Raw genomic sequence first — 27,234 nt, 5'->3', positions numbered from 1 at the left:
TTATTTTCATTAAAAACATCACCATTATAAAGAAAAAAATATATACTTTCTCACTCTCCGAAATGCATGAACATTTGTATTTAGTTTTACAGAAAACGCTATGAAAGGTTGTTTCAAAAATATAAAGCTTTACAATCATTATTAATATTTGCGTTTTTATTTTACACAATCAAATTTTTCTGAATCAGAACAGTAATTTCTTGTTGTTGATTTCTATTTTACACAAACAAATGTTTCTGAATCAGCTCAGTAATTTCTTGTTGTTGATTTCTATTTTACACAAACAAATGTTTCTGAATCAGCTCAGTAATTTCTTGTTGTTGATTTCTATTTTACACAAACAAATGTTTCTGAATCAGCTCAGTAATTTCTTGTTGTTGATTTCTATTTTACACAAACAAATGTTTCTGAATCAGCTCAGTAATTTCTTGTTGTTGATTTCTATTTTACACAAACAAATGTTTCTGAATCAGCTAAGTAATTTCTTGTTGTTGATTTCTATTTTACACAAACAAATGTTTCTGAATCAGCTCAGTAATTTCTTGTTGTTGATTTCTATTTTACACAAACAAATGTTTCTGAATCAGCTCAGTAATTTCTTGTTGTTGATTTCTATTTTACACAAACAAATGTTTCTGAATCAGCTCAGTAATTTCTTGTTGTTGATTTCTATTTTACACAAACAAATGTTTCTGAATCAGCTCAGTAATTTCTTGTTGTTGATTTCTATTTTACACAATCAAATGTTTCTGAATCAGATCAGTAATTTCTTGTTGATTTCTACTTACCTAATCACAAATTTGTTTACTTAAATGTAAGTAAGTGCTGAGAAATTCATTATTTATTTGCAGCGGCTACAAGAAATAAACAAACTAATGAATTTATTAAATCTTTCACCATTCTATTTATTATTCTCCTATTTGAGTTTTTTCAAGTAGGTAATTAAGTACATGCATTATTATTTGTTACTGATCAATAATTCTCGATACCTACATAATTGGGAACCAATTGGATGCGCATTTGCTTTGCACAAGTATAATTATAAAATAATATTTTTGATCTAAACTGCGATGAATTAACTGCATTTAATGAAGTTCTGAAAACAAGCTTCACAAAAACAAATCTAAGCTCTATGGAATTTCATCAGACTGATGCATTTAACCTTAAATCTAAATTATTAGCTATCATTACAAACAAATTAACATAACAATCATGTAGTATTAACAATAACTTTATTGACATTTTTTATCATCACATAATTATTAATATCAATAAAATATCCAGAGATACTATGTTTTAGTAATTTCTTTTTATTTTTATAAACAAACATTTGGCCAGTATGTTTGCTTCTCCAGTTTCTGAACCGCCGTATCTCCTATTCCATAAAACTAAACTAAAAAATTAAATCTGTTATGGAAAGCAGAATTCGGAATTAGTCTAACGCGGACTGTTAACCGGTTCGCTGGCACTGTTCGCTTACATCCTTTCTAATTAGTTTATTTACGTCCACAAATTATGTGTCAGCAAACCCGTTAATACGTCGATATCTCGGGAATATTTTGTCAGCTATTACATAATCATGCATGATGCCTCGAGTGCGTCGGAAAGCACATGTATATTTAAAATTATTTATGTACAATCATCAATTCTATTTATTGTAAATTATTATAAGCGTTATTAAAAAAATATGAAGTATGGTCTTAATCTTACAACTAAATAAGTATATTGACATTGGTTATTAGTTTTAGTTTCTTTCTTGAAAAGACAAAGTCAAAATATAGCCTTGAAGTACATAAGCGGCTAGAATCCTTCTATCGTTTTACAAATTTATATTATAAAAATAGGGTTAAATCAGATAATAAAATAAAATACTGTTCATTATACATTTCTAGACACATTACCCCTTGCGAATTACCCTTTCCCATAAAATAGAATAAAAATATATAATACGTGTGTATTATGGATAAAATTTAGAAATAAATAATGATGTCACTGAGAACCTAAGATACTACGCATTAGTAATTTTATTATTATTTTAGAAATGACTGCACTGAAAATAATACAATTAAAATTGGGCCTCATTTAAATAAAAATATCTCTTTCAACCCTTTTTACTTATGCAAGAAAAAGCTTGCTTTTCCACCATCGAGTTTAATTCAAAACATATTTTTCCCAGCACATTTTATCTAAATCATTTATCATCAGTGCTCATATAAACACACCAAGGCCTTTTATGATAGAATTATTTTTCCAGTGACCGGGAAGATTTAATACAAGCAGATATGATTTGAGATTTTCACGGCAAAGTATTATCGTGATTCGTTCTTGGGTTATTATGCCGTGTTGTGCTTCCTCTTTCTTAAGCCAACGTTTCTAATAGCATTACAGTGACTAACAGAAGAAGTGTAATAACCCAAAAATGAATCACAATAATATGTTTGAGGTGCTTAATGGAAAATCAATCGCTGGCAACACTGCTGCACGAGGTGCACATTTCATATCTATGTGAGAAAGCTGCGCCAAAACTATTGTTTAATGGTGACGCATTTTCAAAGATCTAAATATCTATTTTTTAAAATGGCTTAGGCCAGAATGCTAAAAATTTGCTTCATTTTAAATAATATCCCACATAGCAAAAAACTGGATAGAATTCTAAGAAAAATACACTTATATATATATATATATATATTTTAAATAAGTGTGGCATTCGCATAGAACAACAGATTGTAATAAAAAATAAAAATTGAGTAAGTATTTTGAAAGTACCTAATATGGTAATAATTTACCTAGCAAACACCATTCCTTAATTTTCTAATATTTATTTTATATAAGGCAATTGAAAATAATTTTTATACAAATATTATGAATTAATTCATCCTATTTGAGTAATCAGTGTAAAAGCTTAACTGTAAGCCTTTAATTAGGTAATTTTTACACATTATTTTGCAAATTTTTTAACCCATAACCAACAATGTTTGTTTTTTAACAAGTTACTCATTTAATTGCACCCTTTCTACTAAGTCGCTCTGTCCTTTCAGAGCGCGGTATCTTTAATCTAATCTGCCAAAGCAGAGAGCTGCAGTATTCGATTGCACATTACTAGCAGTCTCCCTAATCTGACAATGGGTACATTGACATATTAAATTATCGATAGTAGAGGAAATACGAATCGCCTAGAGTTACATTTTGATTCAAAGATGTAAAAGCCTTGTAATGACCAAAAAACACCTAATTAAACATTGAATAAAAATTATTAAATAAAATTAACAAAACAAATCTAATTAAAATAATATTAAAATTATTTAAGAACACAACACATTTAAATGATTGAAAATGTTATTATTTTTTTTAACATTTTTGTGCAAAATAATTCGTGTGTAAGGGAGTGAAAACAGTTAAATCAGAAAAAACCGAGAATGAAGTTGATAAAAACCTATATGTATTAAGGAAGGAGGGAAAATTCAAAGTTTTCTGTACACATAAGTGCTTTTTCAATAATCTGCGGCTCAAATATCCACCAACTTATGTAATCTGACGTTATTTTTACTAGTTGAAACCACAAAATCAAGATCTAAAATAAATTCTATTTCAAATTAAGTAATCCGTCACATGATAAAATGGAGTCTTCTCGGAAGAATAAGTAATCCGCCATGTGATAAAATGTAGTCTTCTTGCAAGAGTTAACAAGACACCTTAACCTTAAACTAAAAAAATGGAAAGATCGATCACTGTGTTGTTTTGTTTTAACGAAATGCTTGTTTTAATTTTGAGAGAATTTTGTGTGTATTCACTATAATCTGCCGCTTTCACTATTTGGACGCCTGTCCGGTTTTTTGGGCGGAAGATTAGTGAGAGAGTACTGTATTTGTTTAGAAACAATATTTTTTAGTTTTCCTTTAGTTTAGTTGAGAGGTAAGAAAGCATCGAAAGAACCACAACTTAAAATTAGACTTTTTGACTTATTTGCCCTCATACCCCAACCCATGAATTATATATTTATTTACCTGAGGTTTGATTTAGTCATAATATTCAATTCTTCTAACCTAAATTACAAAATGTTTTTCTCTTAACGAAGTAATGGTAATCACCAATAAGCTTCGATGTTTTTCTATTCTTTCTAGTGCGGATTACTTTAACCCCTATAGCGCGATTGGCTACATTTGCAGTACAGTGAAATTACGATTACTTTGAGGTGCACTACACAGTGTGCAGTGTGTAAAGCTAAGTTATAAATATTTTGGATGTATTTCGTAACTGTCAATGAAAATTCCAAAGTAAAAAAGTTGACATTGGAGAAGTATGTCTATTATTTCTATTCAAATTCTCAATATTATATTTGGATTTGAGAAATTTACTAAATTTGATTCGTCTCTTAGAGATTAAATGGCTATCCAACACATCTGAAACATTTCAACAGCTTTATTTTAACGTTACTTTATCCATACATATTATTTAAAGATGGTATAGCTTTAAGATTGACGCTATGCGATTTCTACAATAAAGTCTGCAATTGCATCTAAGATCTTATGTGAAATGATTCAAGTGATTACATTAAATAAAAAACAATACACTATTGGCTACATATAATACTAGTCTGAATCTAAGGTAGGTACTTAATTGACACATTTAAAATAATTCCTGAAAATATTCATAATGAATAAAAAAATTGATAAAATAAAATAATTATTAATCTTTTCCATAATTTTTTGGTAGAAGGCAAGACAAGATACACATAAAATAAAAATAAAATTGTATGATTCTTGGAAAATATAAAACCTAATCCAAAATAAATATAATATTTAAAAATATATCATTCTCATAAAAAATAAGTTAACAATTATTTTCTACTGCAATAACTGGAATACACTTAAAAAATGGTCTTTTGTGTTGAGTGATCATTCAGTAGAACTTTATCGTACAGTTAAAATGGGAAGTAATGTAATGAATTATAATAAATTGTATTTTATAAATAAAATTATAATTGAGTCACCTAAAAATAGGTTTAATTGTACACTGTACTTAGTTCACTGGACACTAAACTTGGTGACAATTTAATTTCTTTGGAAAAATATAATTAATTTTAAATCGGTATGACATTCTGCATTGGTTTTGATTTTGGCATTCTGTGGCGATTATCATAAAATAACATAATCACTGCCGTCTGTTGAGGGCTTTGACAAGCATATTATAAAATAGGAAAAAATGTTTTTAAAAAGAACTCAAGACAAACTTTTTATGGTGGATAAACGAAGGCACCGTCAAATTTTTAAAATAGGTTTAAAGAAACATTTGTGGAAAACTTGTCTATTCCGGTACATTTTACAAGTACCTACCGACTCGCTCGTAATTTATGTAATGAATGTATAAGTATTTGTGTTACTTCTAAAACCCCTCTTAAAACCCAGATAACCCGGGTACCTAAAAGTAAGTAGGTAAATAGCCAAATATAAAAATTATTTTGAAAAAGGTGTTGTATACACCCAGAAAATCTAACTTCAATTTTTGAATGGCATTATTAGTATTTATATTAATGAATAAGTACAGTTATACAAACGATTATTATCAATGATGTAAGCATAATATAAGAAACACCCTCTTTTAACGGTTGTAAGACAAATGACGAGATTAAAATATAGCTATTAAGTATCAAATAATAATACTATGAACCGAATAAGAGCTCTAAACCATAATGCATTCCTCAACCGATACAATATATTATAAAAAGTTTACTAAAATACTTAAAAAATAATGTTAAACCTTATTCTGCGCCTCGCTCACTGGAAATCTTGGTAAATTTACAAATATATTACATATTACGTAATGAGACAATGTGTACACAACGTAATTTATCCCAAATTTCTTATTCTACTGGTATTGTTCATAGTAATTTACATTTAACATGTGCGTAGCACGCAAGCTGTTTATCACATAATGTAAAGTTAACATTAAGGTGTTCTTCACATAATGTATAGTTAACAATAAGTTGTACATCACAATGTTTAGTTAACGTTAAGCTGTTGATTACATGATGTAAAATCAACGTTAAGCTGTTCATAAATATAATGTAAAGTTAACATTCAGCTTATCATTAGATACTATAAAGTTAACGTTTAACTGTGCGTCACATAACGTAAGGTTAACATTTAGCTGTTCATTACACAAAGTAGAGTCGTTAACAATAAGCTGTTCATTACATGATGCAACATCACCAAGTGTAAAGTTAGCATTGCACTGTTCATCACAGAATGTAAAGTTGACGTTATTTGGATTGCAAGATGTAATGAATATTATCTCTAGGCTCTAAACAAGAGTAGCTATGTTAAAGCAAATATTAATTGAATTTCTTCCTCCGCAAAGGCATCAAATTAGCAGGGAATAAATTTATTTTAAACTGTTAACAACATATGTAATTTATAATAGTTAATCAAGTATTCTAGCCAATTATCTAAGAGTTTTCACTTTTTTCTTCACTTTGTTTTTGATGAATTCCTGTAAAAAGAAGGGATATCAGTGGACATTGAGTCACCGAATTAACTTTGGAAAAAAATGAAAACTCTTTATTACAAACAGCACCATTCAAGGAAGTTTCTGCATGACCATCGGTAAGCAGGAGACATCTATTGAAGCCACTGATACTAATAGTCACTTGTTTGGTTTACATCTCTCAGAAAATGGTTACAGACATTAATGGGTGGATTACTTCAGTTTGACAATGTCTTAATTTAGGGAATCAAACTACAACATACAGTTACTATGTATTAAGTGGCTCTACAGATATAAAAAATCTTGAAAACCAATTGTTTTTTACGAAACGAAAATACAAGTTCCATGAATATTGTCATATATAGTGGGTGATAAATCTGATTACATAGCAATTTATTATTTAATTTGTTTATACAAATTGTTTGTGCAGTTAATTTTAATTAAGTGAGGAAACCCAATTAGCCGGGTTAATTAGTTATTAAAGGGTTTTGTGACCAAAAGATGACTCATTTTACTCGCATTAAAACGATCTACGTGATAAATATATTCCATTAGTTTTGAAATGTGGTTATTCCTCGGCAAACAGCATAACAAAGATGAAATCAATTCTCCAGAAGCTAAAAGTGACTTAAACAGTGGCTTAATTACTTTTACCTTTTGGCTACCTAAATCCAGTTAAGTCCACAGTTTCTACAAAGTATTATTGTTAAATTTACAATGCACTTTAGTAGTATTGGTAATGAGAAAAGGTGTAAGGAAAATTTCTGTAGCTTAACATATCCAAAGAACTAAACACCATAAAAAATTTAAGCATTTTTCATCAGAAGTCAAATTATTATCAGATCTAAAATTTAATAGAATGAAATATAGTGGAATCCCTTTAAACATGAAGTTTTGGTTTTCGAGTTATGTACTAGATATTTAAAAGTGGCCCAATGGAACCTTCATAAGAAGATTTTTTTACAGTTCCTTGAAGGATTATTCACAGCAATAGCATAAATGATAAACTCTTTCCCAAACAAAATAGCATAAATGATAATGAGTTCTTCCCAAACAAAGAGATAGGTGTAAATGTAAATAGTAGTAAGTTATTAAGTTATATGTTGGATAGGATGGATTCGCTATATTAAGTTGTTCCCGCCGTAGTGGAGATGGCAATAACTTAGATAAGTGACTCCCGCACGGACCAATGTTAGTCCTTGTCCTCGTCCACATCGGAGCTGTCGGAGCTGGACAGTAGCGAGGTGCCGAGGGTCTGTTGGCGCCGCACCACCGACTTGGGCGTGCACTTGGCCAGCGGGGCCCGCCGCACGCTCAGCCGCTCGCTCTCCGGCAGGGATTTGCTGCACTTCTCCTCCATTATGGGGTCCCTAGAAAGGCCTCTGTGAATACAAACACAAAAATCACCCAATGACTAACAAGATTCAATAAAACATCCTATATATTATAGATAGAATAAAACGCCAGAAGGTTAATTTGCCACGATAATGTTACAAACCGACATCGGATTATGTGCAGTTTCATATTATATCCATTGTCTATTGAAACAGAATAAAACGCAGTCTCCAACTAATAAAAAAGTTCCATGCTACAACCTAAATGATATGTAGATGAGCTTTAATAACGCTAGAAATCTGGCAAAATAGGCACTCAACAAAAGGGTAGTTGATTTACATGAATGTGTACTCCTGCTACTTCGCTTTTGACACTTTTCTCTGCATATTAATGGGACCATGTTCTGTTTTAGTGCACATAATCCAATGTCTGATTATCAGATATTAATATTATGGTTAGCTGAAGTCCATATGTTGTAACGAACTGCACTGAAGTTAGCCGCAAATCCATCACCAGCCAATCACAGCTAGACCTTAAATTGAATGTGATTAGTTGAACAATATCACTACGCTCTGGTGATATTAACATTAATGGCCGCAACATTCACACTGTGAGCTAAAAATACATAATTAATTTCATGTATATTAACGTGTACATATATAACAGGATATTGCGTTATAAATTCAATAGATGGCACTGATAATAAATATATTATTCCAAAGTATTTTGTGTTTAGTGAGATACAATAGAATGAACAAATCACAACAACAAAGAAAGAGCAAAATACATTAAATACACAATTTACTACAGATAAAATATAATGTTTCTTTCTAGGGTAAGAGGGAACAAGCTCATTTCAAGGGTCAAAACACAAACTAATATAATTAAATATATTTAGTGGATTGCAAATTCAGAGAAAGTAGATTATTTTTAACATTTACAATTTAATTACAGTGAAACCGTCTCTGGAGACATTTCCTAAGCATGTAAAGGTAATTTATTTTAAAGATTAAAAATAATTCTACATAAAATTGAATAAAGGTAAAATAAGATGGTTTCACTGTACTGCTTACGATTATTATTCAAATAAAATACTCAAATATCAGAAAATTATTTATATTGTATATTTATGGATTTGTTCAGAAAAAAAAGATGCAAGTTCCCAAACCTTGATTAAATAAGCAGAGTTGTATTCTGGAAACACAACGAACACTCACCCTGAGAGCTCTAGCATTGATCCTCTCCTGGTCTGACCGCGGTGGGGGCCCTGCATGATGCTGGCGGGGCGACTGGCCACGCCCAGCGGGTCCGAGTGCCCCATGTCCTCCATGAGCACCACTGCAGGCCCCGTCACGCTGTAGCTGCGCGTGCTGACCAGCGGGGCCCGGTGGGGCGCCGGCTCCCCGTGCAGGCTGCCCTCCGACCCCGAGGGACCCGCCCCCCCGGCGCCCCCGGCCCCCGCCGAGCACGAACTCTCTCTCCGGAAGAGACCTATTATGGACTTGGCCTGTTTAGGTTGCGCAATGCCGCCTAACATGCGCAATCACACGGGAGAAACCAAACCTCAACGTGAGAACACAATGGTGCAGTTAATAAGGATGCATGCCGTGCACGCTACAATCAATTATATATACTAAATATCTGACAAATAAATGTAGAAAAAAACGAGGGCAACACTAACATGTATTCAAAAGGATTAAAATATCCAAAATAACTCTTTTTAAATATATATCAAATGGTGACTGGATAAATCATCACATCCTTAAAAAGTTATATAAAGTCGTGGAAAGTGATGAAAAAAAAACTTTATTAACTGGGTTAAGTACGCTAGGTTAGGTTAGGTTCTAATGACTTTACATCACTTTTTAAAAGTGTGTTGAATTGTCACTGTGTTGAGTTATCATGGAACCATATCAAATACATCTATAATGTGCCGAGGGTAAAAATCCCACAAGACAGAAATTTTTCGTACCCAATGGGTACTTTTGGCACTTGAGAAGTTAAATAAATATAATACATTTTCAAGGAAATAAAAAATAAGGAGATAACCTCATCGCATTGAAAAGTGTTTTATTGTTATATTTGAAATGCTTATATCAAAAATACAATTTTTATAAGAAGTTATTTAAATAAAAAAAAAACTTTCATCGGAATGTACTATAAATTGTTTAAAAATCAGTATTGCCATATTTTATTCAATTTCTACATTTTATTGCCAGACTGCACCTACAAAGTGTGCTTTAGGTATTGTTAGTAAGAATCAACTCAGCGTCAAGTAAGTACCTACTGCAGTATTATTATTGCTGCTGTCATGTCATAGCAAGGCATAGTTGGTCAGAAATAAACAAGAGAATCTGTCGTCTTATGTGAAGTTCTTCTCTTTATTGTGGATTTTTAATTACTGCATAAGGTGAATAAGTTAAATACTAAGCAATAATTACATCATAATATGCATGTAAATATATTAATTTAAATATAAAATGATATTCTTTGAAATAATAATGTACCTACTTCTATGGAAGTGTTAAAATGGAGAAGGTTTTGAAAATATTTTTGTTCGATAAATAAGTAATGTTAATGACAATTTTGATCACATCTCAATAGCCAAGGTGTTTCAGTGTTTTATAAACACTTTTTCTCCTTCATGTGAAATGAATTGAAGTCAAGTGAAGTGAGCAGATGTATCAAAAAGGATTAATATCAAATCGGTAATAATCAAAATCACAAAGTTCGTCCTCTGACGAAAGATTTTAATAGAACATGAAATCTATTGTTAAACAAATGTATCAGCAGACCAAATTAAACACGATAAAGCACGAAAACCAATGTCAAAAAATCATCAATAAGTAATTTTATCCCCTCACTTGGTGAGGGGGTAAAATTTATCAAAATAATATTAAAAAAACTGTAAGTGCGAATTTACGGAAAAAATGAGTATTTCAGGCAGAATTTTTGCTGTGCTATCAGTGATGCAAAATTAGCAAAAATTAAGGGAATTTTTTTGAGTTAAAATAGATTGATTGTATTGAGCTGAAACTTTGTATACAGTTATAAATTGAGCTAGTTAAATCAGTTCCGCTAAAAATAATTAAAAAAGATCAGCTCTTTGGAAAGTAAAAAGAATATAAGTGGGCTCTTTAAAAATCATTAAGAGTTATAGATATTTTTGGGAGATTTATTTAACACTAACCGAGGAATGTAGCCGATGGGGAATTGTACGCCAGGTACTCCTTGTTGGAGGCCCACGAGGGGAACTCGCTCTGCTTCAGGCCGGCGATGCCTTCGTCCTCGCGTTTCCACGGCAGCATGGTCTCTGTGGCCGTGGGGGTGCTGACCCTAGTGGGGTCGTGGGGGGCGTAGCGGTCTGGAAAGGTTAAAATGCAAATTTGTAAAATCGGAGAAGATGAATTTAAAGTCATAGAAGTATGGATTTTTTTCATACAATTGATTTTCAATGGACCATGAAAAAAAATTAATTTGTCAACAAATATGTAACTTTCATTCTACTTAATGTATTTAATAAAATAGGCAATGGACATGGAGTTTTTATAGACCTTTTAAAGAAGCAAAACTTTACTTGGGTTGAAAAAGGAGAAAAATCGGATACCGCCGTGTATTGTCGTGTGTTGAACTCAATTCGTCCACCGTTAGCGGATTCTTTAGAATTTCACACTATTAAAATGAGAATGTTACTCAAAATAACAGGTTAAAATACATGGTGTTCGGATATTTGTTGAACAAGCGGGAAAATAGTGAATATTCATCTCATTTGGAGTCGATTTTGTGGTTTAACATTTTTTGATTTAAACTTTCGTTTTCGAGAAAATGAACTGCTAAGTTGGAATTTTGGGCTCGAATTTGAAAAAAATTGGTTGCTACAGGGTTATTGTCAGCTGTTTATTGTCTTTGAAAAGCGTCAAAGTGTAAAGCTAGCTCCAAAAGTATTTTTGCTAGCCAAAAAAAAAAATTAAAAGAAAAAAAATCAGATTGAAAAAAAAAAACATTTTTTTGGTGTGATGTAGATTCATCGGTTTCCAGCTAGTACAACTAGTTTCCGGACGTCATATAAAATTGTTCAACCTTATCATCATTGAATTAACTGAATTTAAAAATGATAAGTAATTAATTCACCTGCCATAACTCAAAGACATCCCCTAGGCTTGGTGGGTGAAATAATTCTAAACAAATGTATTTATTGTGTTATTAAAAAATATTTAAAAGGATAATTGGATACAACACATCACGGAGGATTGAGTTGTTTCACGGGGGAAGATAAAGAAATATTGCATGTTTCTCAGATGCGTCACTAATTCCGTAAGCGCAAAACCTGTTTAGTGACGCATCTGCAAGGAAACTGACCTTCAGACGCTTTAGACAGTCTTCTCTCATCTTCCTCTAATATGTCTTCCTGAGGCACTGCAATAAAACACATCATTATATAGATTTAGAGAGAGATATCAACGAGAGAACATCATTTAATTTACACTTTCATGCAAACTTCATGCGCATGCTCATCAGATGATTATTGTGACGGAAATAAATTATTCTTAAATAAAAAGCAACAGCATAATATTGATTGTTTTATAAGCAGTTACACACATCAATAAATACTATTATTTATGGTTAAGTACCCAACACCCGGCACCATTGATTATTAAACTTTACATGGTGACTAAAATTAATAATCACTTTGTCCAATGAAAAAACAAAATAGAACAAAAAAATAATAAGACAATTTATTTTGTTACTAAAGAAAATATGTTGTTTATGACACCAATAGCTCGCACGGCTAAATTCATTCCCAGATTTACTAACTTGCCAAATTTAGAGAAGATTGACACAAACAAAACCATTATTTTACGAAATCTGCTGCCATATAGGATAATCATAGTTGACCATAGATGGGGCCACTAGGTCCATTTTACAAATTAACACAATGTTACAAATTTTTTTGTGATATGGAGACCTGTCAGATGGTTTCTATTGATACCCTGTCAGTTATTGGAGCCCTGCCAGGTTTTGGGTCCATAGCCTATGTGCGAACATAATATTGTAATGCCTAAATATTGATACGTTTGTATCTTGCTTTTTTTTTCGAAATGTGTTATGTGACACATATTATGATTGTAAAGCCATAATCATAAACGCTGTTAGTGGCACGACAAAGTAAGAAAACAGATTGATGATTTTGTAATTATATTATAAGACATATTACACTATAATATGATGTAAATAATATATATATATGAAACATGTTATATAAACATTATTATGTGAAGCATACGTGTAACAAAGGTACATATATTTTTTGTAATTTTGCCAAATTCATGTCACTTTGAAGCCTGTGTCTAAAGTGGTGGGGATTTGTTTGTGTAAGAGGTACTTCAAACCTATTTGGATGGAATATGTAGTGTGTGAAGGAAGACATATGAAGGGAGAAGATGAAAAAGAAAGTTGTTCTAGAATTAAATTGTGCAAAAGCAGTACATAACATATATTTTATTTTAATACATAACTCAAGAGCTGGAAAGGAAGAATTAAAAGTCCTCAGCAAGTCAAAGAATAACTAATACAACACATGCTTAGATATTTAATACTTCCACCTCAATAAACTACGCTTACATTATAACAATGCATTCCAGGGGCATATTTAAAATGGTATTGATTAAAAAATAGCAACAATGAAAACTTTTAAAATTTTCTAGTAGGCCAGATTCACATTGCAAATTTCAGCTTACGGAATATTTTTATTATCAGTCAATCTTTTTTTAACATGCCACAAATTTGCATGTGCAAATGTGGCCTCGTATTGAAAATTTAGTCAAAAGGTAGCTTCTATAATTCTTAAGTTATAAAAATATTATTATTTTACTTCACACACGCAGGAATTCACAGCAGAAATTGATTTTAGATTAAAAAATATATTATTAAATCTTATGATTATGTATATTTATTTTCTGAACACATCTTCTTGTAAGTTAGAATTTTTCGATTGTAAACATTTTTAATTAATTAATTAATTAAGCGAATTAATCTACAAATGACTTGATAGAATTGCATGTAATCGTAATTAATCCCGAGGGAAGTGAGCGCACTTTGCTAACATGCATTACCGGATAGCGGGAGTGCATGCAAGTGGGTCTAAGTACGAACACACGCTGTTCTACCAATCTGTTAATGAATTATTAAAGGATAATTTCAGAGGAACTAAAACACGATAATCTTATACACATTTTGCTGCCTAGTTCTAATGAAATAATAAAACCGAATTCGGAACACGGAACGAACGGAGTACCTACGGAGAAATTGTAATGACACTTTTCCAATCTAAAAGAAGATCTGGTCAGACAGTAAACAGACACGGAATCACAATAACAAGATAATCTTTTGGTATAAAAATATTTACGTACTAACGATAATTCAAACTTGATTTTATTCCTAAACATAGAGGTATTGATTAAAGACGGTGGCTACATAAAGTAGGCCTTTTTACTTAATACCTCTATGATTAATAACAATAACAAGTCTAAAAGATAAAACATAAATAGAAGAGCAAACAATAGAAGGAACAATAAGAAGATTGGCAAGGTTTGTTTGATTGTAGTTTAATCGCAATGCGATGCGTACTCCAGGAAGGATGCAGCTGGCTGGGATGGACTTAGACGTACCAAAGTTGTAAGAGGAGCGGTCCCTCCGCCACGGTAGCGACTTCTCCACGGCCGTGGGCAGGATGTCTTCCAAGGAGGTCTTGGAATACTGCTTTACGAGACGCGCCTTTAGCGGGTTAAAGCCCGGCAAGTTGGCTATCTGATTTATCAGCGAGCTGCTGTTCTCTTTGTGCGAGGAGGTGGGGCTGATGTCCTCGATATAGCCTGCGGCGTGGGGCGGGCGCGCAACGTTCACAACAAAGCAGAACAGAAGAACAAACAATTCACAGTGAATAGGTTACCAAATGCATTCCATCAATCTCCAATAACCACAACAATAATGTCGGGGAGTGTTCAGAATATTAGTGAACCTCCTTTGGAACATTTAAGAACCTCCTTTTGAAAGTTAAAGAAACTTTTTCATAACAAAATTTCTCGGTTCCGATGAAGGAATAAATAACGGTATAATGTTAAACTAGATACTAAAAAGAAATATTCATTTATAATATTATGAAGAATGTTACTTATAACTTTGTTCTACTCATTTATGTGGGATGATACAGTCATTTTCTTTTAGACATATTTTATAGGTATATATTTTTAAGATATTTGTAAGATTTTGTGATGTTATAAATAATATTCCAGCATAAATTTTAAGCACATTTCAATACCCCTAGAAGAGTGAAACTGGTCCCGTACCAAATAATTAAACTGGTCCTGTACCAAATAATTAAACTGGTCCTGTACCAAATAATTAAACTGGTCCTGTACAAATAATTATACTGGTGCCGTAACAAATAATTAAAATTGTCCCATACAAAATAATTAAACTGGTCCCGTACCAAATAATTAAACTGGTCCCGTACCAAATAATTAAACTGGTCCTGTACAAAAATAATTATACTGGTGCCGTAACAAATAATTAAAATTGTCCCGTACAAAATAATTAAACTGGTCCCATACCAAATAATTAAACTGGTCCGGTACAAAATAATTAAACTGGTCCCGTACCAAATAATTAAACTGGTCCCGTACCAAATAATTAAACTGGTCCTGTACAAAAATAATTATACTGGTGCCGTAACAAATAATTAAAATTGTCCCGTACAAAATAATTAAACTGGTCCCATACCAAATAATTAAACTGGTCCTGTACTAATAATTTTACTGGTGCCGTAACAAATAATTAAAATTGTCCCGTACAAAATAATTAAGTAAAACCAAAATTATTAAGTGTTTTATTCATAATATTATCACATTTTAATTCCACCACGAGTTGACAGTTATAATTATATTCATCTCTTTAGTAAAACACACAATGAAATCAAATTATTATATACAATAATAATACATTTAATGTTATTGTGATGTAGACTAGATAGATAGTTTAGAATAAATATTATAAAGATATTACAAATTGCGTTTTTAAGTATGTAGAAATACAGAATGTTATGTTGTGTGTTAACATTGTAAATATGTTTTCAATGCATTTGGTAACAGAGGGTTAGTAAGAAAAATAGACAAAGCTGAATAAAAATAGTGTTAAATTGTTGGTAAGTATTTCACAAGCGCATAACCAACACCTACCTATGTAAATGCCCAGCACTGACAGCCAAGAACATCATTACTTATAAGTATAAGTATAAGTGAATGTTTATCTATTTACTCAAGTTTTTATTCCTAGTAAAAATAGTCAAATATGAACATTAAAGAAATAATATGTTTATGTTGTGTACTTTGGATAAATTTCCATCACAGTTTGACACACATATATCTTTCTTTAAATATTCTTAAAACTATAACATAATATTACGTACAATGATTAGAGTGATGTAAGTAAAATTGTTGATATTTATTATAATTTACTGAAATTAGGGTTTTTTCATAGAAAACAGAGGATGCTAAACAAACTCGATCTGTATGAAATTGCAAGTAAATCGTATATTGTATAAGTATATATTTTTGCTTGGTTAGGCATTTACACAGGAGGAATAGAGGTACAATTTTGTGAATCAGTGAAGGAGTTCTTCAGAGTTAATGAAGAGGGGCAGAGAGAGGAAAGGGAAAATCATCGAAAATCATGCAAAGTACAATTTTAGAAGAAACTGAGCTCATCTGATGGCCCACCTGTAGTCAGATCAGGAAGAGAAACACATGCCAACACTGAGAAAGATGCTCCACTCACTGCATATTTAGTTACATACATACATACATACATACATACAACGACATTACAAACTTATTGACTTGTTGAAGAGATCTCAAAAGTGGCAAGCGAAAGATACGGTAATTGCTGTCCTTTTGACATAGTATTAAAACTGACACGCACCGCTTGAGGTTGTGTGCTCTAATATTAAATACATTTAATATATCTCTGTATCTCTAACCAATTGGAGGAAAGTGAGGAAAAAGGAAAGGGAGAAGTGGAAGATCTGGAAAGGTAAAGGGTATGAGGGTTGGGTAGGAGTCTAGGATCAGTGGTTCCAGGAATAACGGACGTATGTGTATATCCCTCCGAATGCAGCATCTCATACAGCGTTCCGTATTCGTTGGAGTGCAAGCAAGTAAGCGTAGTGTTATCTCAATCACACCCATGATGTAGTATTCAACGCAACTTTTAAGTACGTAAACGCTGCCCAGTCCTATATCTATTTTCTTTTCTTTCCTTTTTTTGTAAAATATATTTGTATATAGTTTTTTACATGCTTTTCGACTACCACACTAGACACATGTCCGTATAATTCCTGGAAACGTTAAGTTTATTTTTTGTTACTTGCCACATTTTGTGTTAATTTTGTAACACAATAATGTGTCTCAAGTTTGTAATGTCATTGCATACAAATACGGTATAATATTATATAATATAATAACAAATAATGAGGAAACATTTTACATGTCATATAAATAATATGTATATGGAAATTAAATTATCACAAGCACACTTCTTTAAGGCGGTATTGACGGCTTGTAAAGGTATTATTACCCTTTTCTTGAAAGGAAAAAAAAAAATTATATTTATTTTTCAAATTCTACCTGGTGGTGCTCTGGTGGATGAATGAAAACACAATGTGCACCTTTTGTAAGCTTCGAGTGAGGACAACTTTAACCTTTGGTCATTGAAAGCAAATTTATTATAAAAACCACATTGATAAGTTGTGATGTTATATATTATACACAGTGTCCGTAAACTAGTGGTGCAAGTGGGAAACTCGGTAATCTACATCATATAGAGAACCCAAAACACTTTTGGAGCCAGGTCTACGCTTTGACTCATTTAAAAAAAAAACAGTAAACAGCTGATGGTAACTTGTAAAATGAAAGCTCAAATCAAATAAGTTATGTGTACCAAAAAATCGACTCAAAACGTGGTGTAGATTCAGCGGTTTCCCGCTCGTACTATTAGTTTCCGGACACCATGTATAAATTAAAAATTATAGTAGGCACTAACCTTTCGTTGATATAAACAGCAAATGTGTATTTTAAGAATAATATTATTGTTGGCAGTAAAATTAGTAAAACAACTCAAGGTTCACCTCGGTTAGAACGAGAGGTCTGTTATGCTTTTAATATAAGGTGGGAGACAGTGAGAAAATGAATAGAAAGCTTTGAAAGAAACGTTTTGATATGAAATGGTTGTTTCCGCAAAAGTATGAGAGAATTTTTCATTCCGAAAGTCTCTACAACTTATAAATAACTTCCTAACCTAACAGTACTGCGCTGTGACTTTTCTTAAAACTTTAGGAAATTGTAAAAAAAGTCAATAAGTATGAGTGTTTTTGTAGGTTGGGTTGTTTGTTCGATGTGAATGCACACATTTGTTTGTTCGATGTGAATGCACACATTTGTTTGTTCAATGTGAATGCACACATTTGTTTGTTCGATGTGAATGCACACATTTGTTTGTTCGATGTGAATGCACACATTTGTTTGTTCGATGTGAATGCTCACATTTTTTTTGGTAAAAATCCTATTATACCAAATGAAACACTTGAAGTAGGTAGGTCCCTACATTTCTTGTGGAGTGGTTTGTATGGGAAATGTTAAAAGTAAATCAAGAAAAAATAATATAGAATTCAATACAAATTACCATAATATATAATATTAGTTAAAATAACCAACCATTCTAATATTAGTTCGAAAGCCAAATAAAATAAAGCCAAATCTAATTATTTTATTTTCTAAGAACTAAAAAGAAAACACTCCGCAACGGGAGCAAAGTAAAATGTAGACATTTTACTGAATGCAACACAAAACACAAATATAGTAGTTTACGGAGCATTCAGGAATAATTTAGACACCCAACACTAAATATGTTAAGGGAGCAAATTATTAAAATCAGTCCAATATTTAAATATATATATATTTAAAAAATAAACAATAATAAATTAAATCATGAAAGATGCATTATATTTATAATCACACTCGTTACAATATCTTGTAGAATGCTTTATTTTATTTGTGAGTGAAGTAAATAATGCAATCACACATAAATATTTTACATTCCTATTTTAAAATTATGTGTTAATGAAGTCACTCAACATAATCTCGAAAGCTTCAGTAGTGTTCAATTCAGATGCAATCACACATAAAATATGTAGAATGTTTTAGTTTATGTGAGGGTGAAGTGACAAATGCTTCTTTGGATATATAATAATGCACACGGTGCGATGAAGTCAGGGAGATGTAACTCAATTCAGATGCAATGACACATAAAATATGTAGAATGTTTTAGTTTATGTGAGGGTGAAGTGACAAATGCTTCTTTGGATATATAATAATGCACACGGTGCGATGAAGTCAGGGAGATGTAACTCAATTCAGATGCAATGACACATAAAATATGTAGAATGTTTTAGTTTATGTGAGGGTGAAGTGACAAATGCTTCTTTGGATATATAATAATGCACACGGTGCGATGAAGTCAGGGAGATGTAACTCAATTCAGATGCAATGACACATAAAATATGTAGAATGTTTTAGTTTATGTAAGGGTGAAGTGATGAATGCTTCGTTTGGATATACAATAATGCACACAGTGCGATGAAGTCAGGGAGATGTAACTCAATTCAGATGCAATCACACATAAAATATGTAGAATGTTTTAGTTTATGGTGAAGTAGATAAATGCTTCGTATGGCTATTTAATTATGTACACGGTGCGATGAAGTCAGGGAGATGTAACTTACATGCCGTTTTGGCGGTGAACATGATTCCTCCATCGTCTTCTCGTCCCAGAGGTTTGCAGTTTTCAGGCTCGTCCGAAGGCACTTCTTGGAGTGCTTCATCCATATAATCTAAAGAATGTGCAACACTGTTTTAGGAGGTGACATGACGGACCTACACATTGACTACCTACAACAGAAATGCGGTGCGGGGAACACTTTTAAAGATACCTTAGAAGAAGCGGTTATTCTCAGCCTTTAGAATTGTCAATTAAATGTCAATGATAAAGAAAATATAATAAGCATATGAAAGAATTGTCTGAAAATAATATAAACTGGATATTTTGTAATGAAAATATATTTAGACATTGCATTGTGCATGCAAGCAAGAAAGTTCATATTAGCAATAATTAAACTATTACGGAGATGATAAAAAGTGAAGATACAAAATCTCATAAGAAAAGGGCTTATTATTGAACATTTCAATGCTGGGAATGTAGCGAAAGGTTCACCTATTAACAGAGGTTAGTGTCTTTTCAATTAGTGATATCTCAGAAAAGACTCAATGGTTGTAAATCCAGGAGAATAATATGTATGGAAAAGGGACTAAAAAAAGCTGAAAGCCGTCAACTCTCCCATATCCGTCCATTCCACATAATATGAGTCGTTTAACAAAAGAGTTGTCCATTGCGAATGAGTGTCTGCTGACTTTTTCACAATGTACATCTTTTTATAAATTCCAAAATTGAAGTGACAGACAAAGTGAAAATTGACAGATGATTTGAATGAACCATTTTGCCGTTTGAATTAACCGTTATACTCGTTTTATGTTCCTGTCACGTGAAGAGTTGTAGTTCCACTGTTAAAAGTTAATTAAGTGGATTAAATTTCTTCTATCTTTTGATGGCTTTGGCTTAGAACATGGGAAGAGTTGACATATTATTATATTTTCTTTATCAATAACCAAAGGGCTAGAGAGCGCCCATGCTTTTACTGTACCATGGCGGAGTCATTCAACTAACTTAAAGATGGTTTTCTAAGGAATTGAAGAATAATTGTAATATACATTTATGGATGGTTATATTGAACTTAATTAAGACAATAATTTTACAGAAGAGAGGTACATTAAAAAAGTATGCATTTACTGTGACACAAATTGTTTTAAAGGTCAATCACTTAGAAGAGTAGCAAATGCATGATTGTTATAATTTATCTCAATATTGTAACCTTGGGGGAATATTGTAAACAATATCATAAGATAGTCATGAAAGAATTAGTTAATTAATTTTTCTAAATGTCTTATTTAGAAAAATTACATTGTTCCATAAAAGGGTTATTTAAAAAAATGTTACTTTCAGAATTGAAAAACACAGGTACCTAGCGCATTTCGATTAATTTTTCATTAATTCAATGGCTTTATTGGTTTCTTAGTTATAAGAAGTTTTCATACATCCAAGTACAAGTTATTCTGAATAAAATGAAAGAGTAAAATACTATTTAAGTAAAGCAATGCTATATTAATTTAATCTAATAGTAAAGAGTAAAGGAATAAGCTTTGCATGCTTAATAAAACTACATTTAAATATAATAATTAGGTTCTACTCTTGAAGAACATTTTTATATAAAAATCAAGAAAAGCGATATAAATATTTATGAGCTATTTTAGTTAGGCCAGTTTTTCAATTTAAATGTGAAAATGATGATATTGGGTTTACATTGAAAAACTAGCCTAAAACCATGTTTTATACTTAATATTATATTATTTTGTGTGATAATGTGGATGAATGTTTGTAAAGCCAAAGTTAATACGGGCCGATATATGTACTGCCAATAAAGGTCAGAATCCATTTGCGTTCTCTGCAACTTGTCAAATGAAAATTGGTTTCACAAACTAAATCATGAAATATTTTTTCTGTAAAAGATCAACAATAAGATCCTGTTTAATTCTAGTAAGAATTTCGGCGCATTCAATTTGGGGAAGTAGAAATTTGTTAGTGAGCAAAAACTGTAAATTTTAAAAGAGTATTCAATAGTCTCCTTTGTCGTTTAAATCATGATTCATTAATTAGTCAAATCTGTTTATGATAAATTTGTGATAATAAACTCAAAGTTAGTAGCTATTAGAATATTCTCATCAACTTTCATTCTCTTTTGGAATCATTCACACCATCTTTATACATATTATATCTAAAAAAATTACTTTATACTATATACCTAAACATAAAATCGTTTTAATACTTGTAATTTTAATTGTAATCTATTATTTATTCCTAACAAGACACTATAACGCTGTATAATTGTAACAATTAAGTACTAAATGCTACAACTTTCAACAATAGGGTATCATTTTTAACACACATACTAATTACCATCTAACTGATCAAGTTACAAAAGAATAATGTACTGAATACTAATACCTACTGAAATAAGGTAGAAATAAACAACTGTCGCATAGGTAGAATCTTGTCAAATCGTAAGAATGCTCAAATCATAAGATTACGATGTTTCAAACAAGCACATTAATTTGATGACCATAAAATCGACAATCAGCACCATTTAGAATTTTGAACATTTGAACTACGTATTGATAAACTCTGGTAATCGACCCATTTCAGCATTTGATCAAATTATGATCAGCTGACAAGCATAATGGTCATGTTGGTATGCATCAGCTGATCGCAATTTGCAAAAAGGAATGGTTCAAATGTAAAAAAAAATAAAAATGGCGCCGATTATCGATTTGATGTAAAAAATGAGGAGTTCCTTGATTGAGATTCTTACGAGATGAGAGAGATGTACTTCATGCAGAGACAGAAAGTGCTCAGAGAGATGCTGGCCAAGCCTACACACGACAGGCAGAAATGAGGTTAGAATGAGAAGTGTGGACTGTACCTAATCTATAGTACTTTTTTTTACCGTGCGTAAACTGTCTGGCCGAACCATTCTGCTGGAACTCTGGGAAGCTGACGTGGTTTTGCTTCCCATCCTGGAAATATAAGGAAGACATTTATAATGTTGTATTAGACGAACCAGGCAGCTACTAAATATGGGCAGAGAATCACTGAGGGAACTGGTAGGACTACTAATGGGACACTGCCACCTCAAGTAACGCAAATGGCTGTTGGGAGTGTAAAACGCCAATAGATTCAGGAAATGTTACAAGGATCAAGAGACTCCAATTCACCTTTGGTTCCAATATCCCGCCCTGATGGGAACAAGGCTCAGCTTCCTGGGAAGACACATTGCAGAACCAGGAGAAAGCTGAATATCCAATAACAATCCCGGCTAACTTTATTAAGGCACCGGGTTACTATTAAGGAATGAGGTAGATAGGATATAGCATAATAGACCTGTCGACGGCGGCCCAAGTGCCCATGGAAACTATTTTATTAATAAAAAATATAATAAATAATGTTGTAAAACATATTTTTATTATTATCTTCTTAATACTCAACTCTAGTTTTCTTTTCAATAACACAATACAGTGGACAACAATAAGTAGGCATGAGACTAAACCATAAGTTTATTATAGGTAACTCTACAAATAAGACTACACGAAGGTATGTATTTTTATTTTAGTTGTTACACATATAATGCCCTAAAGAAGATATATTTGTGTCAGAAACTGTCAAGCTTTAAACTCAAATAAAGTGGAGGGTAGTAAAAACACATCTAGTAGGCAGAAGTGGCACTGTGTAATAGGTAGCATACTGACCAGGTTGTATCTTTAACTTACTTTGTTCATCCTCTTACTCCTCTTGTGATGGTGCTTCCTATCTCCGACCAACCGTCGGATATTCATGTGCGTTCGGTAGTTGACTTGTGTAGACAGATCTCTGTCATTGACGGCGTGGCGAGAGTAACTGAGACGGCGGTGCTGGTAGACAAACAATACATCACTTTAATGCTGGAGCGGATTGCGGCACAGCCAAACACATACATGCGCACATTCATGCACCCATTGATATGCCATCGCACATACATACATGCAGCTGTACATGTATATAATATCAATTCCAGGATTCAAATGCTTCTGTTTGCTTGGGGAACATTGATATAAATGGATTTTGTTTTAAAATGCAGTGGTACATTTATTTTGGATACAGGTTACTATCAAATATTTCAAGTGAGCAATTATTTCATATATGTAAACAGATATTTAAAATGTGAGCACTTTAATTGGGTAAACAACCATTTAGACAGGAGTGGGTTTAGGAATTAGTTGACATTCTAAATGTGGCTTTATTATATGAAATAACGGAAGATCCGGTAATGAACAGATTTAATTCTTCCTATTCACAGAATTTAGCCTAATTTTGTCTATCATGAATAATAATTATTGAAAGTTTTCTTTGTGTATTAATCCATTTATCTCATATCATGAAAATGAGTTGTGTTATTACAAATAATAAAAACACTCTTCATTTAAGTTTTTCGATGATAAAGCTTTCAATGAACGACAAACATATCATATTGGTCGGAGGACATGAACACATTTATAAAACATAAAAACATGACATGAGCAGTAAAAAGTTGTACATGGATTTTAAAGTTACGAGATTCAAAATATCAATTTTGCAATATGTTTTAACCAGAGATGATTATACATTTCCAATAGTTACTTATTTGCTTGAATATGAACACAAAAATGAAGACATGAGAAAATAAAGAATAGATGGATTTTTAAATATTATGAGTTGCAAACTATTGATTAGAAAAATGTTTTTTTAACTGATGTGAAATATTTTCAATATTTACTTAAATTTACTTTTGTTGTTTGATACAAATTATGATCTAACACAACTTTCTAAACACCAAAAAATAATGTTACAAGTTTATATTTTATTATTAATATTAATTGGTTAATTGTAAAATCTAATTGTTTATTTATTTAGATTTTTTTTTAAATAGTTAAATTTTTCTTCATTTTCAAAATACAAAGGCAAAATAAGGACTGTTTGAAAACAAAATTTTACTGCAAAAAAAGACACTTTATCAAAAAATGCAACACACAAAATTCAAAATAAAACAAACGGTAATGTTTTTTCATCAATCATAAACAATAACAACCTATTGTCGATACAACAAATAGGTTATGTTTAAAACATTACCTAATATTAAATTTTTATATTTAATACCCGCAGGGGCGTTTGAGGTTTAACTCAGGGCCTTTATCATCTCTGACGATGCAGTTTGGAGGGTTATCAGGAAGCGGAATGAAACTGGGTCTACAAGAGACCAGTAATGTAAGAGGGAGGAAACACGCAAACTTGCAGGTTATTTCAGAGCCGAGCCGTTGAACATAAGGTAAATTCATAAAAATTACCCATTGTAACTGGGAACGCGATTCACTATGTCTTCCAAGTGTCCCGAAGGAATTAAAGATGTTAGTTCTCCAGAGTACTTCCTATTAAAATGTTGGTGAAACAGATGCAGTATTTTTAATTGTGTTCTATTGATTCCAAAGTGCCGGTGCGCATTGGAATATATAGGATGGATAGGATGATGATGTATTCATCATAATTACACATATAAGAGGGTTTCGTAACCAGTTTCACATCATTAACTATCCATAACAAATTACTGATTCAAATAAAAAACAAACATTTTGTTAAAAAGCCCAATCCCTATTCTTGTGAAATATAATATTACTTTCTGTGACCTTCTGACGTGGAACCGAACATAAAACTTTTGGACAACACAATAAAAAAAAAAAATTCCAAATTATTAATTAAAAATAACTTAGGAACGTGATTTATTTTGCAAAAATTAAAATTTGAAAAAAGATAGTGTGCTTCTATTTATTTATTATGTACTCGTATATACATTCTGCCATTTCGCAGAGTTTGTTAATATGGGTGTTAATTATCACAAAATCTAAATAATAGTAATTTATTTAAAGGTTTGCTTGTTTTCTATGTGATCTAATCTATGTTGCCTCTATGCAAGGTGTGAGAAAGCTTAAAAAATAGATTTTGTTATACACTGCAAAATAAATCCGGTTACAAAAAAAATATTTGAAAAGCTCAACAAGAAAGATTTAATCTTGTTTGTAATGAGATTTAGAGGTTATACCATTTATCTATCATAAGATAATGGGAGAATTAAAGAGATTTATAGTAAACTAGTAGATATGTATTAGCCACTTTCTCCTTAATGAACAATAATTTAAAAAATAAGGAACCCGGCTGTCTATGTTTATTTTACTGCTAAATGGATGTTTCAAAGCTCTATAACTTATGATGTAAATTATATCGTTAGCTGAATATAATTGTGTTGACCTAGAAATTCTAGACAGAATAAGCGGTGGAAATATCCTAACTCCAGAGCTCACCGCTCAAAACACTATGTATTATTATATATTCAGAAATATAAATAACTGATCAGGGGGACCGGAGTTCATAGGTAGTAAATATTTACAAGGTGTTTCGGTCTCGGTAATCTGTGAGAATGTTCAGAAACCTGTTTGGAAAGAAAACCAACTAAAAAACTTAACTTAAGAAGCATCTGCACAAATAAACAAAGTAAAAAGCACAAAACCATTACACGGAAAACTGAACTTTCTTGGACTCACCTTCGATTTACTATCATTACAAGACGATAACTGTTGGAATGATAAAATAAACTCAAATTAGAAAAAGGGTGACTCTAGCCGACCTTGCACTCTTTGCCATTCGAAGTGTTTGCCAACAGAAGTGATCTGAAGCGATATGGATACTGGCCACAGAATAGCCCCGGCGCAGTCACAGCGTAGCTGCGGCACGGCCATCGACCAACCGATGCATCGACATAGTCACCGCGGAAAGATATGGAATTTATAAAAACTATTTATAAGAGACTGGAAAAAATAATTTCTTAAAGAAAAAACTTGTGAGAGTTATTTGACTTTCAAATAATGTACATCAGTTTTCAAGAACAAACTAGTTGTGTTAGAACCTCAGGTTATATTGCATTTCACCTACATAGTTCATTCAAAGAGATTATCTTCACTCTTGAGCAATAAAAATTACAATGCCTTTTCGCGATGACCTGTTTTGTTTGTCAATGCCATAAAGAGACCTCATCTTCTCATCTCAGTTAACACAATTATATTAATTTAAATATGTATAATGCAAAGGAGTGATATTTAACAGAAGCAACATATTATCATGGTAAATGTCTTGCGTTTAGAGACAAGTTTCATGAAAAAAAAACGACGACAGCAGTAAGAATGTGTATAGAAAAATAGTGAATTTATTAGAGATATTTCAGGAAGCAATTAGCAAAAAACATGTGAAAGCAAAACTGGCAGTGGTAAATAGCACAGGGGATTCCACAAATAAATGTTACTTGAAGTTTTAGCACTTTTTGAGGATGTTTATAAAAAGTTATTTAATAAAGAAAAAAATAATTTCATGCACCCATGAAACATCAGCCCGATACGGGTTTACTGGGAAAAAAATATTGTCGCCTTACTTTGAAAACCGCACAAAGTTCATTCGAGACATTTCAATAGGATGAAAAAGACATCAACTTCTTTAGTAAGATTTTTATTTTATTCAAATTTATGGTATGCTATGGAAATGAAGAGCTTCTTTTACAAAATGTTTTATCCTCTAAACACTTGA

At 31.8% G+C, this 27,234-nt stretch overlaps 1 protein-coding gene across 8 annotated transcripts in view; it reads right to left on the bottom strand.

Moving 5' to 3' along the window:
• Nucleotides 1-25: 25 nt before the first annotated feature.
• Nhe2 (Na[+]/H[+] hydrogen exchanger 2) overlaps nt 26-27,234 on the bottom strand; it is a 234,685-nt gene continuing 207,476 nt past the window's right edge. For 2 of the 8 annotated variants that reach the window (XM_089633092.1, XM_089633087.1), the window contains 9 exons: nt 26,202-26,231; nt 23,364-23,504; nt 22,544-22,613; nt 19,652-19,759; nt 14,487-14,690; nt 12,178-12,234; nt 11,009-11,182; nt 9,036-9,348; nt 26-7,865 (listed from right to left, as the gene is read on the bottom strand). In XM_089633092.1, coding sequence (XP_089489218.1) covers nt 7,676-7,865; nt 9,036-9,348; nt 11,009-11,182; nt 12,178-12,234; nt 14,487-14,690; nt 19,652-19,759; nt 22,544-22,613; nt 23,364-23,504; nt 26,202-26,231 — 1,287 coding nt within the window. In that variant the 3' untranslated portion in view covers nt 26-7,675. Of the gene's footprint in view, nt 7,866-9,035; nt 9,349-11,008; nt 11,183-12,177; nt 12,235-14,486; nt 14,691-19,651; nt 19,760-22,519; nt 22,614-23,363; nt 23,505-26,201; nt 26,232-27,234 lie in introns of all 8 variants that reach the window. The other 6 variants (XM_089633085.1, XM_089633086.1, XM_089633088.1 and 3 more) reach the window with 4 other exon arrangements.

The sequence above is a fragment of the Hesperophylax consimilis genome, chromosome 7, assembly GCF_061612785.1.
Source record: "Hesperophylax consimilis isolate HC1 chromosome 7, BYU_Hcon_1.0, whole genome shotgun sequence".
NCBI classification, from domain to species: domain Eukaryota; kingdom Metazoa; phylum Arthropoda; class Insecta; order Trichoptera; family Limnephilidae; genus Hesperophylax; species Hesperophylax consimilis.
Note: the sequence above shows the minus strand (reverse complement) of the source record. Positions and strands in the feature narration are given on the sequence as shown.